Here is a 13,126-nt window from a genome sequence, read left to right on the forward strand (position 1 = left end):
TTAAATTTCCTGAAGTATTATTATAAATACAGAAGTGCAGTTCTCAGAAAAATTGGATGAAGACTATGGAATCATTGAAACTTTACTAGAGCAGCCTCTAAGCCTCTTTCTTTTAATGCTGTTTCAACTTCTTAATCTATTCAGGTGAAAGATGTCCAAGAGGAGGCTGGCCGTCTTCGAGCTGCCTATGCCGGTGACAAGGCTAGGGAGATCGACAACAGAGAGCAGGAGGTGGTAGATGCTTGGAACAACCTCAACTCATCTATCCAGTTCCGATCAGTCAGGCTAGACCAGACTGATGAGCTCTTCAGATTCCTCAACCTTGTCAGGGCACTCATGATGTGGATGGAAGACATTCTGCTCCAGATCATCAACCAGGACAAAGCTAGGTATGAACAAGTCAAACTTTTTAAGTTTTAGAAGATTTTAAGTTGGACGGCAATCTCATTGAAGCAGCTTGTAATTGGTTGAGGTCGCAAAACCTATGTTATCAATTTTGGGATATGAGCTGTTAGCATACACCTTAGTATCTGACGATATGAAGATGTGTAAGACATACTTTTAAACTTGTTTAAATTTCATTACTTATGTTACTGCTTATTATTTAAATAATGCAGTGGAAAATTGTGCGGGTCATTCACCTCATTTTCCTAGCAATTCTCATAAAATGTGGATTACGGTTGGGTTGGGAGCAGGGGTTTCAGTGGAGATATTACTATTGTTGTTGAATGAATGTTGGTTGTTTTCTTATTTGTGTTTGTATTTTATCATGCAAATTGAGATGTATCAGCTTTTAGTAGGGAACACAAATGTATTCCTAAACCTCAATACAAGATATTTATTATAGTATTGGATTTTGTTCCTTCAGGGATGTATCCGGTGTTGAGCTTTTGATGAACGGCCATCAGAACATCAAAGCAGAGATTGACACTAGGGATGGCAACTTCACAGAATGTTTCACCATGGGTAAAGACATGTTGGCAAGAGATCACTACGCATCTAAGGATGTAAGCTGCTTTAATTTGTTCTCTCTGTTTGTACTCTCTCACCCAAGTGAGGTTTTGCTTTGCTTGTAATTGTAGGCATTCATAGGTGGAGACAAATATGTCATGTATTATGTTGAAGGGCATTGCCCTGTACTATATTTAGTATAGTTATATATTTATATGCTGACTCAGTGGAGAAAAACAATCCTTAGATGAAGTATGTATCTTGTTTCCTCTTTTTCAATAACTTGAGTAGCTTTGGAACTATTTTGTGATTACTGCAGCAGTTTGCTATTGTATATTTTCTATTAGGGGTGTGTATATTCTTGAGGATCACAGATACACTTTCATTATATTCCTTGTTCTGACATGTATTTTCTTTATTTTTTTTGTGTGTGTTCTTACTCTCTGCCTATCTCCATATGATTTAATATTCATATTTTATCCTTCTTTCATCTATGTTTGTTCTTTGTATGTAGATCCATGCCAAGCTAGTCCAGGTTGGTAGCAAACGTCAAGAAATGATCGCTGAATGGGAACACAGATGGGAATACCTACAGCTCAGTAAGTACTTACTATTCTAGTCAATTTCAGTTATACACCATCAATGAGAATAGATATATTTACCCCATCAAGAAAAAAACATGTACATTGAACTCTGTCTATGATGTAACTCAGAAAAATATTTTGCTCGATGAGGTATGATGCTATGATCCCCCTTAATTCTTTTTTTTTGAGGGGGTGGGCAGTGATGTAACTCAGCTTTACAGGGCATACATTTCTAATTTCTCATGTATCAGGAGCTTTGCTCATTATTCTACTGATCTATGATGTTATGCATTAAAGTATGGGTTGGGTCTATCTTGTCAATCACATCACTATTTATGTTGATGCCTATATGATTGCTGTCTATAATAACAGATTAATTTTATTTCTTTTGGAATGCGACCCAGTGATATCAATTACTTCATCCACAAGGTTAAGTAGAAGGCTTCAGATATGCAAATTTTTTTAGGTAATACTTGATCTCAGTGATATCAACTTCTACATCTATACCATAGGTAGATGGTTTCAGTTCTCTGTAATTTTAGGTATGTGTTACACATATCAAATCTTGTGCTTAACTGATTTCTAATTGGAATTATTTTTCCTCAGTTCTTGAGGTATACCAATTTGCCCGTGATGCCCATGCTGCTGAAGCCTGGCTGATCAGCCAAGAACAGTACCTGAGAAGTGAAGACTATGGAGTAAGTCATATTATTTCTTCTCTATCAGAATCCATGATCAATCCATGAGTGGGATAGGCAGTATCGCATTGTTGTAAACATAGTTGATACGCAGCATCAACAATGTTCTATGTTCTAGATTTTTCTCAATTCTAACTTCACTCGGGGAACTGCTCAAATCATATTGATATGAGAGCATGACAACTTTTGATTGGATGTAGAAAAGATAGGCAAATCTTTTCAGGAAAGTTCCACTTATATGGGGTCAGACATACATACTAAATTATGATATTGCTCTGATGTATAACATATATCAAAACAGAGTGTATAGTTCATTTGAAGATCCATATTTTGATTTCGAAAAAGAATCTTCCTAATTGATGGAAGGAAAATGGTCAATGATGATGCTAATGTTGTTAGGTATGTAAGTGATAGGTTTAAACATTGCTTTGTAATTTGCATTTTTCAAGTAATTATGTCAACACAGATGTCAACGTATGATTGTTTAGACTGTGTTCTGTAATGAAACACACACAAAAAAAAATTGTATACAGAGAAAAAGGACGGAAAATTGATATTTTTTTGTTTGCTTTATATGTTCAGAACTCACTAGACGAGGTTGAGAAATTGATCAAGAGGCACGAGGCCTTCGAGAAGGCCCTCTACTGTCAAGAAGAGAGATTCACAGCACTCGAGAAACTAACAACAGTAAGTCTAACCCTCACATTCGTCACTCCAGTACATGTTTAAAAGACTCTACTCTATCCTTGTTTATAAAGTGTAGCTGTAGAATTGGATTAGAATGGTTAGATGCCTGCTTGTTAGTTTATGGTTAGAAGAGAACTAATTAAATAGCTCACTAAAAATGATGGGGGAAGAAAATAGGGAAAATAATGAGTAGTATGTCATATTCTTGCATGTAGTATTTCTAACATGTTATTCATGTGATGGTTAATAAGTTGGTCCAGTTTTTAAAATAAATTGCTTGATTTTTTTATATTATTTTTAACTGAGACAATTTAAATGTATTCTAATAAAGATGCTTCTACCAAATAAGTTTAGTAAAGGCTTTCAGTATTGTTATGTAATGGACATAAGTGGTCAACAGTGTCAAGTTATTTTTTTTAATCACAAGAACCAAAAGGAAAATCTTGGAAGTAGATTATCAATATTTAACCCTAAAAAGACTGGGGGGCTTGACATTTTTCGCGATAAACCTGCCGCGCGAAATTTTTTGACCGCAACATTTCGTGAGTGCATGCAGACCCAAAATTACTCAAAAACGTGAATTTGTGTACAAATCCAATGCAAATAGTGTTCTTAGCCAAAATTCATAAATGTATCATTATTTTTACTTTAACTGCTTGAAATCAATTAATTTTATAATTTTTATGGTAGAAATAAAGTCCCCGACAATTTCCATTGAAAAAACAATAAAAAACAAAAAGTCAAAAAACAAAGAAATACATAAGAAATTTAGAAAACAATAGAATACATAAGAAAATAAATGTGATTTTGAATTTTTTTCAAAATCAATTTGATAAGATGCCTATCTAGAGTATGTGAAACAAAATTTAGCATTTCAGGGGCATTATTTTATTAATTAGAGCAAACTTATGATTTTACGCATAAATTAGCATAATTAATGAGACATGAGATTTTTTGCAGAATTTGATGTTATAGTTTTGTAGATAATGCCATGGGTAACGCATGTGCCAATTTTCGTCGCGATCGCGCGATCGACGGCCGAGATCATAAGGGGGGGCTGAATCAGCCCCCCCCCCCCCAGTCTTCTTAGGCGTCGAAATAGCCCAGTCTATTTAGGGTTAATTTGTGTAAATTGATTATCTATACTAATCAATGTGCTAATATTGTATGATATAAGCATATTATGCCAAAGTACTTTATGTTTGTGCAATTAAAGAACAAAATTACCAAGCACACCTTTCCAACCCAAATGCCTGGAATCTACCCTGTTTTATCACATCCTTGCCCTTTTTTTCTCTTTCTTTAAAAGAAGTCTTATTCTTTGCAAGTAAATCTCAAGGTGCATGTTTCTATTCTTTGCAAGTTTTCTCTGGATAAACATCCATGACTATGACATTTGAAACATTCAAACCTATAGAGAGTGTTTTGATTTACTGCAGCAATAAGTTTAACTGGTAAAATTTATATTGTAGTCTGTTCTCCTTATTGATTGTTAACTCACACTCATTAATCATTATATTAGAAATACAACAGCCACCAAATGCTTGCTTTTAGGTAGAAAAATAGGTAGTATGTAGTCTCCAGATTACTATATGTGGTTTTGGATTCATCAAGATTTTTTTAGATTAAAAGTTAGAATCGAGCAAAACAAATAATTCATCAATGCTTTTGCATGTCACTGCTTTGAAATAATTGTAGAAAAATCAGCCAGATCCTCGACTGGGGCCTGTAAGTATCGTTGAAAATAGCGGGATCATTTTGGGGGGTTGACAGAGATCCAAGTTAGATATTGCAAGAATGCAAAAATGTCGCTTTAGGGACAGTACCTCTTATCCAATATTCAGTGAGATGGTATCACTTTGTTTTTGTAATAACAAGATAATTGATATAGTTGATATCCTTCGCAAATCCCAGCTCTCTATCGTAAATATGAATCCAACACACCCTTTCAAAGTGATGACTATGTCATTGGTAACAGTGTTATTGCAATATTGCTTTTTACATTTTCCCATTTTAAAAGAGGATTATTTTGATCCCAGAGGCAAAATATATGTCGTTGCCTTGAAGAGGCATTCTTCCTACATTTTAATGAAACCAAAGATAACTTGAACTTGACGAAGTTGTCGCACTTGCCTAACTTGGATACTCTGTATTTCATTGATGTACAAGAGAATTTACTGCCAAAGCTTCTCTTGTTTCACAGCTCTTCGCAGAGTGAGGTGTTTTCAGTGCGCAAGATTGCTCATGCAAAAGCAAATGCCATCTTCAAATACGCAGTTACTTTTTTACCAATTTTTCCATTTGATCATAGTTCTGAGTTTATATGCCTTAGCCCAAGTCATCTTCTCTCATTGACATCCATGTATACAATACCTCTTACCTGGTAGCAGGCATTCTGTGATGCATATATAATTATATATCTTGTCATGGTTCTGGGTATTGCCTCTCTCAATTCTTGCTGTTTAGTATTACAACTTTTCCAACATTTCATATCTCTCAAGAATCTTCCATGTGATCTTCATGCTTCCCCCCTCCCCCCATCAATAACATGACTGATCTTTATAAAGATGTTCTGTATGATTTCATGGTGGAGGGTTAATTTTATCTTGCGATTCCCATGCCTTGTCTCCATGTTGAAATGCTATATTGAATCTTAAACCTTCACAATGAGTCTTAAGTACCTTTGGCTCCTTGACATCATTAAATGCATTTGAATGGAGATAAAAATATACTTTGCTATTGAAATATCAGCTTGTAAATTTTTATAAAAGAATTTTCTTAATTGGGCAATTAATGGGATGATGTGAAGATGGTTTATAGAGGGTTTTTATTTTGCATTTTCATATGGAAAACTTAAATGAATAAGTTCTTGTTGAATTTTTAAACTAATACTTTTTTGGGGGGGGGGTTGAAGTTAAATTACCCCAGGGAAAATTTTCAATTAAAAAAAAATTGTTATAACTATGAATATGAACAAGGATACAAAGAAAAGGGTTTCATTCTGCTACTCCAGATGCTTCTAACATAAAACTACCCCCAACAACTTGATAAGCATCTTTATAATTTCCCTTCTCCAACCCAGTATAGATAATTTCAACCTCCTTTCCTCCTTTGGCTTGCTTCTACCCTTTCCATAATCCCTAAATTTCTTGATTTTTTTTGTGACTACATTTCATGAGAAACTGGACCTTATTGTATACCCCTTGTTATCTCTCCTTAGTTTGAGCTGAGAGAACTACGCAAACGTCAAGACGAGGCCCGCCGTGCCGCTGGTGAGGATTCTCCACCTATGAAGGAATCACCGTCTCTCAAACACAAGATTGTGGATGACTTCATGAATGAGGAAAGAGAGAAGGAACGAAGGGCAAAGGAAGAAGCTGAGCAGGAACAACAACACCAAGAACAGGAAGAGCTTAGGTATGTAAAGGGTTGCAGTCTTTGTAAAACATGCAGTTGTGTATGTAACCTTGCTCTTTAAGAGTATAATTTCTCTCTTTTCTAATAGAAAAAGAGACAAAATCTATGATATGGTCATGGTTGCTCATAAAATCATTACCAATCATGAATATCGTAATTACTTTTTTTTTTAATATGCTGATCAGGAGGAAAAAAACCTGAAAATGTAATATGCTTGTTAACAGTATTTCTTCACCCAATAATTTTTTAACTAAAATTCATCAAGTACATTGATACTACCTCTTCGACTTGGGATAGAGATTCATTCTAGCAGAATTCCTTAGACTAATTACCATTATCGCCGTTGTCCGATTCTGGCTTACTTTCTCAGGGTATATGAATGTTCACAACTTCCTTTGGAGTATTCAAGCAAGAGTTATCAAATGAATATTTCGTAAGCTTACTAAGATCCATGTGTGTGATGCTGATTTATTTTGAATAACGAGACATCATTTGAATGCTATCTATTTCAGGCATGTATCCACAGAGTATGATTACTATGACAATTATGATTACTATTTATAAATAATATTCTTTATAAGACTTCATCTGAATGTCCTTTATTACGTTCAGGCAAGCTGCCACCAAGTACGTAGAAGAAGTACAAGAGATGGTGAGCCAGGAAGCCGAGAAGGAGGTCCATGCCGGTACAGCTGTAGACGGTGCAGAAGGCCCAGATGATGATGAACCGATGGCTGCTGAAGAAGAACCAGCACCAGGAACTGTACCAGCAGGAGCCTTGGGTGGAAGTAATGAAGCTGAAGGTTTCCTCATGAGGAAGTACCTATTTGAGCCAAGCGGCAAGAAGGCTTCTAACAGGTAGGTCTTCTATTGATAATAATGATAATAATAATAATAAAAATAATAATAATAATAATAATAATATTAATAATAATGATAATGATAATAATAATAAAATGCGACATATATATTTGTAATGCTTAAAACAATGTTTCTAAGCACTGCATACTATTACCCCTGCTATGCTGTTCCTTGTTCTATAATGACAAATTTCTTTGCCTCCTATCTGAGGTTTAGTTTGTATTTCTTAAAAACAGAAACACAGCTTGAGAATACCGTTGATTACTATTTTTTCCCAAATAAAATCACCAGGGTGTCATTCAGAAAGAAGTAAGTGTGACTGAAATCATTTTGAAATGCTAAGTTCCATGCAGTATGTAACACATCACTATGTTGATCAGATAAGGCTCGGGGGAAAGCAAGTTTTTGTGTAGTTATCCATTAGATTTTCCATTAAGTGTTATGTGCATATTGGTGCCTTACATAACATAAAGGTCCATCAACTCGTTGTGATATAGCCCTCAGTTTCAGGGAATCCCTTATCAAATGCATGAAATTCAAGGATGTTGAGGTTATTTACTCGCTAATATAGACAAGAAAACCAATTGCATCAAACATGATCTGAAAGCAAACTCCCAAACTATATAGAATTACTGCATTATCTGAATTTATCTGACATGATCTGCACTCTGACAACAGAAAATTACTAAAAAATCATGTGCATTATATTTAGGTTTTCATTTTGATAAAAAAATAGATTTCAGAGTTGTACCTTGTAGCTAATAGAAATAATCCAGATAGCAGCTTGCTGTAAAGCTGAACTGGGATTTCTGTGCATCGTGTTGGCAGAGTATGAGGCCTTATTTTTCTGATAATTCTTTGTTGTATCCATTTTTGTAGATCTTGGAACCATGTATACGGAGTGACTCATGGCCAATCACTCTCGTTCTACAAGGATCCTAAGAACAAGCTCAAGGAAATCCCATTCAATAATGAACATCCTCTCAATCTGGCTGGGGCTACTGCGGAATACGCAGAAGACTACACCAAGAAGAAATATGTCTTCAGGCTCAAGTAAGTCCAACTATAACCTGACTTTGTTTTGTTTTAATTGTTCATTAATTATTCATTCACTTGCTCATGCATTTATTGACTAATTGACTCTCTGATGAGCTGAAATTCTGATGTGATTGGCCTATAGCTTTAAAGAAGTTTATTTGAGCTTAGTGAATCACTCCTCCTGCATTCCTGTGTCATATGGATCTTGTTTTTAAAATGAAAATCAATTTAAAATGCCTTGTTGACGCCTAAGAAGAGGGGGAGGGGGGGGCTGATTCAGCCCTCCATTTTGATCTCGCCGTCGATCGCTTGATTGCAAAAAAATTGGCACGACCGTCACCCATGGCATAATCTACAAAACTAAAAGTTCAAATTTTGCCAAAAATCTCCATATTAATTAATTATGCTAATATATGCAGAACATCAAGTTTTCTCTAATTACTTAAATGCTAATCTTTAATTCACAGACTCTTTATAGGAATCTGATCAAATGTACTTTTAAAAAATTTCAACATCACAGTTATTTATTGCGTATTTCTTTGTTTTTACTTCTTGTGTTTTTTCTATGGAAAGTCAAGGACTTTATTTTGACTATAAACAAGATAAAAATTTATTTTAATCCGTGAAAGGTAAAATAATGATACATTTATGAATTTTGGCTAAAAACACTATTTGCTTTGGATTTGTACACAAATTCACGTTTTTGAGCAATTTTGGGTCTGCATGCACTTATGAATATTGCATAATTTTGGAATCGCATACCTGGGGTCGCAATTTTGGTCTCAAAAGTTGCACGAGACTTGGAAGTGAAAAGTCAGCGAGCGACAAGGATTTATCGCCAAAAATGTCGGGGGGGGGACTGAATCAGCCCCCCCAGTCTTATAAGGGTTAAAGAAGTTTTTAGAATAAAATAGCACCATATTCCTATCAAAATCTTCGTTAATCATAAGGTTACAGAGTGGAAACACACGTTTTCTTGTGTTTTCTGGAATGTTTTGTTAATAAATTTTTATCTCATCTTTACAATAAATACCCATTCAAAAATTTCAACTTTAAACATTTGATTACCTAGGATTGTTTGATTTTCATTTTCTTTGACAGGTTGGCTGATGCATCTGAATATCTATTCCAAGCAAAGGACAGTGAAGAACTGGGCTATTGGCTGAACCAGCTTCATACAGCTATCTCTGGTACTGGGGAATCTGCATCCAAGGAACAGAGAAGAGCCCAAACTCTCCCAGCGGACTCCACCTCACCAGGGGGCAAGAAGGCCAAGGGAAAGGGCCTCTTTACCCTCAAGCGGAAGTGAGAGCCCCGAGGCGGGGTCAGATAATCAATGGTGACCCCCCTCCCCCTCCTACTTTCCCCATGTATAGCCCCCTTGTACATCATGACATTTGTTGAAGTACTATTACTGTTATCATGGATTGATATTGAATCGGACGGACATGGAAAAAAAAGATATTGGAATGGTAGTGCTCTTTTTTAAATTACTTTTACAGATTTGTCAAGGACTTATTCGCTGCAAGGCTTTTGGACTATCGGTATGAAAGAAAAACTAGGCTTTCCTGCTTCTTCTTATTCTACGGTTGCGCTGTCATGTGGTGATTTAGTGATGATGTTATATATGTATAAAGTGTAGCGTGAGTTCATGATAGACACAACTAAAATTGGTAGCTTGTTGATTGGCTTTATGGCTGTTAGTGTTGAAGTTCTTGTAAACTAGGCATGTCTTTGAGAATATCGGCGCGCTGTGAATGAACAGCGCTGGAGAAGGTCTGACGTCAAGACGTTTGTTTTTCTTTCTATTGAATATATTTAAAAAAGAGACGAGGAGGGTTTTTATCAAAGACGTGCATGCGGCATTCCATATGTAAATCATATGCATAGATTATCTCCCTGCGAGTCCCCTTGTGTGTAGAAATGACAAAGAAATAAGTAGAAAGGCAGAAAGGCGATTCATTCTTTCATTGGACATAACATGCTTTAAACACCCATACTCTTAGTCATTAGGGGTGATACCAAGCCCATATAGCTTAGATTCATTGAGCTTCGGGTAGCGGAGATTTTTACTTGGCATTTTGTATGTCACTACTTGAAACGAAGGCGTGTCAAACTGTAACTTATGATAAGTAGATGAATCGTATCTGAAGTCAGTACTGCCTGTTGATATAATTATTGTTATTATTGTCCAGTACCCGAAACGACGTTACCTTGTACCTCGATGAGGAGTACTTTTGTCTATCCATCTTGTAGGCACACAAAGACCTTAACTGCGTGTTCTGCATTATGTTATATTTAATAGCTGACACTAACTTGTCTTTTTAATATCCAATTGTGATGTAGACAAAATGTATACAGAGGTAAATATTCATGTAAATGATGTGTATGTGAGTATCTTGGTGTTGTAGTTTTAGGCATCTTAAAAGAGAATGTGTATAAATATTAAGTTGTTAATTCTTGCAATTATTATTCAAATTGCTGTTGTATCTTGATAGTTGTATATCTTAAATATTAGGCATGCATCTGAACTGCTGTACAGTATGATCTGTATGTTTAGCGTCTTTGGGAAGAGAGGAAAAGGGTATAAATCTTATCAGCTCTTGTTGTGTGTTGTGATCCAGAAAAATAACATCTTAAATAATAGCTTAGTCCATGACATACAGTCCATTTTATGGGCCTTTGTGTAGTAAATGTCATTTCTTTTCTGCAGATTGTACAAAGAAAAATTAAGCAGTAGGGGAAATTAGTTAAATCAAGATAACATCTAACGTTATGTGTGGTTTTTCTCTCTTCGAAATCATAATTAGAGCTTGCATAAGAAAAAAAAGTATGTAAATGTTCTTATAGTGGTGTGACTTATATCTACAAAAAAATATTTGACTTTTTTCTATTGTACTTAGCTAGAATGCAGGCATGAGTTTGCCTGTGTCACTTGTCCAATTACAAAATTCAAAATGGCTACTTAACATGAACTCATTTAATTGACTTAGCCACTCAGTCAATATAAAACTGGATAAGATAAATTAGGTCACATTAAAAAAAAAAAAGAAACCTGAAATAGTTGCCAGTAGTAAATGTATATTAAAGTATTCTATCTTGATGAAGTATATATATAATTCATCTTATTCAGCCCTACTTACAACTTCTATGTATTTACTTTTATATGTTCAAAATTTATGTAGACTGTATTCAAATCAAAGAAAAATTTTAATTTTCTTTAAAATCATTTATTTGCAATTCCATTGTAGTGCTTATTATTTGCAATAGTGCAGTATGGCTTTTCTCTAAGATGTATTCATTTTTTTTATTTCTCAATTTTTTTTCTTTAATTTTGTAATTAACTCAAGATTTCAAAGCACATTTGCCAGGGATAATTCTCCTGAGCACTGATTTTTTTGTAGATGGAATATTGTTTTCAGACCTTTTTATATCTAGCATGCATGTTAATGAGGATGAAATGTTAAAGAGGAAATTGCAACTGCTCTGCAGTACGATCTATCAATAACGATAATGACTGCTTTATATAGGTGCTCTTAGTTGTAATGTACTATGTCATAAAGAGCTTTCCTCTCATTACACCACCATCGATCCTCACATAAACTGTGCAGTTAGGTGAGAAATAACTGACATTATCATAGCATGTATTCATCTGTTTTTTTGTGCGTATTCTTTATAGGTGATGGACTTACAGCCATTTAAGTGGACATTAGTAGTAGTTCCCTTTATGCATTCAAAATGCGACTCTTTAATACATTGTGAAGTCAGTAAACATGTAATTCCATTCCTGGAACTGAACCATTTTATTTTTCACCTTGCAGGTAGACGAAACAGTTTTCAGAGGTAGTATTCATTAGTTAGCTTAAATTAATGTTGCAGATCTTTTGATATCTTAAACCAATTGCAAACTTAGTTTTGGTATTCCATATGTGTGTAGTGAAGTGTAGTATTCAAATTATGTATTCCATTCTCCCTACAAATCATTTATTGAAATAATTAACTTATTATGTATTCAGCTGACATATTTAATTCATGTTTGAAAGACAAACTTCTACGTAACACAGCCAATAGTAGAAGTGATTTCGTTGTGCCTGGTATAATGTACACACAGGACCATATCCCTCTTCACTCTACGTCTCAAAAAGAAAATTTCTCGAGCCCTTCATTTTGTATGTGTCACGTATTGCCAATAAATCCAAGTGAAAAATGTATTTGTAGTTTCCATCGTTTGTCATTTCATGTGTAGTTATAAGTTTGGATTATAGATAATCTCCATTTAAGGTTATATGATAAAAAGAATATGCAGCCTGATAAATGAGCCCAAGGTCAAGCTTTATAAATAACGTCCACTTCTCACAAAATACATCCAAGGACAGAAATGGAATTAAAGAGAAATGCCAGTAGTTGCAGTAAACACTGATTTCATGAGAAAGTCTCTAAAACCAGGCTTAATTATCAGTATATCATCGAGGATCTAGATCTGGTACAGTTACATAAACTGAAATCTATGCTAAAAAACATTCACACTGAAGATCACCAACATAGATAAGCGCACGTGAGACAGTATTATCATTGCTTTGAATGTCGGCTCGACACTTGACCCGAATCCTGTGCTTATTTCTCAGCAATTACACAATTTCTTCCAGAATCCTTTGGCACATATATTTTATTTATACCAACAGACACTTTGGTGGTCGTTTCATTGGATTCTGTACGAACTCATTTTGATGTCGTTACCACAACTGGCATTTACCTTTAACCACCTTTGGCATAGCTTGAAGGGGTACTCTGGGCTGAAAATAATTTCATCTAAATAAAGAATAAAATTCACTGAGCAAAAAGCTGAAGATTTCATCAAGTTTGAATTTAAAGATGAGCAATACATTTCGT

The 13,126-nt window shown here is 34.9% G+C and overlaps 1 protein-coding gene across 3 annotated transcripts in view; it reads left to right on the forward strand.

Moving 5' to 3' along the window:
* LOC121418883 (spectrin beta chain, non-erythrocytic 1-like) overlaps positions 1-12,447 on the forward strand; it is a 60,202-nt gene extending 47,755 nt beyond the window's left edge. For all 3 annotated transcript variants that reach the window (XM_041613074.1, XM_041613073.1, XM_041613075.1), the window contains 9 exons: positions 145-389; positions 869-1,007; positions 1,466-1,550; positions 2,142-2,233; positions 2,816-2,920; positions 6,141-6,337; positions 6,950-7,195; positions 8,078-8,251; positions 9,338-12,447. In XM_041613074.1, the coding sequence (XP_041469008.1) occupies positions 145-389; positions 869-1,007; positions 1,466-1,550; positions 2,142-2,233; positions 2,816-2,920; positions 6,141-6,337; positions 6,950-7,195; positions 8,078-8,251; positions 9,338-9,545 (1,491 nt within the window). In that variant the 3' untranslated portion in view covers positions 9,546-12,447. The remainder of the gene's footprint in view (positions 1-144; positions 390-868; positions 1,008-1,465; positions 1,551-2,141; positions 2,234-2,815; positions 2,921-6,140; positions 6,338-6,949; positions 7,196-8,077; positions 8,252-9,337) is intronic.
* Positions 12,448-13,126: the final 679 nt, after the last annotated feature.

This window comes from Lytechinus variegatus, chromosome 7 (genome assembly GCF_018143015.1).
Source record: "Lytechinus variegatus isolate NC3 chromosome 7, Lvar_3.0, whole genome shotgun sequence".
NCBI lineage: Eukaryota > Metazoa > Echinodermata > Echinoidea > Temnopleuroida > Toxopneustidae > Lytechinus > Lytechinus variegatus.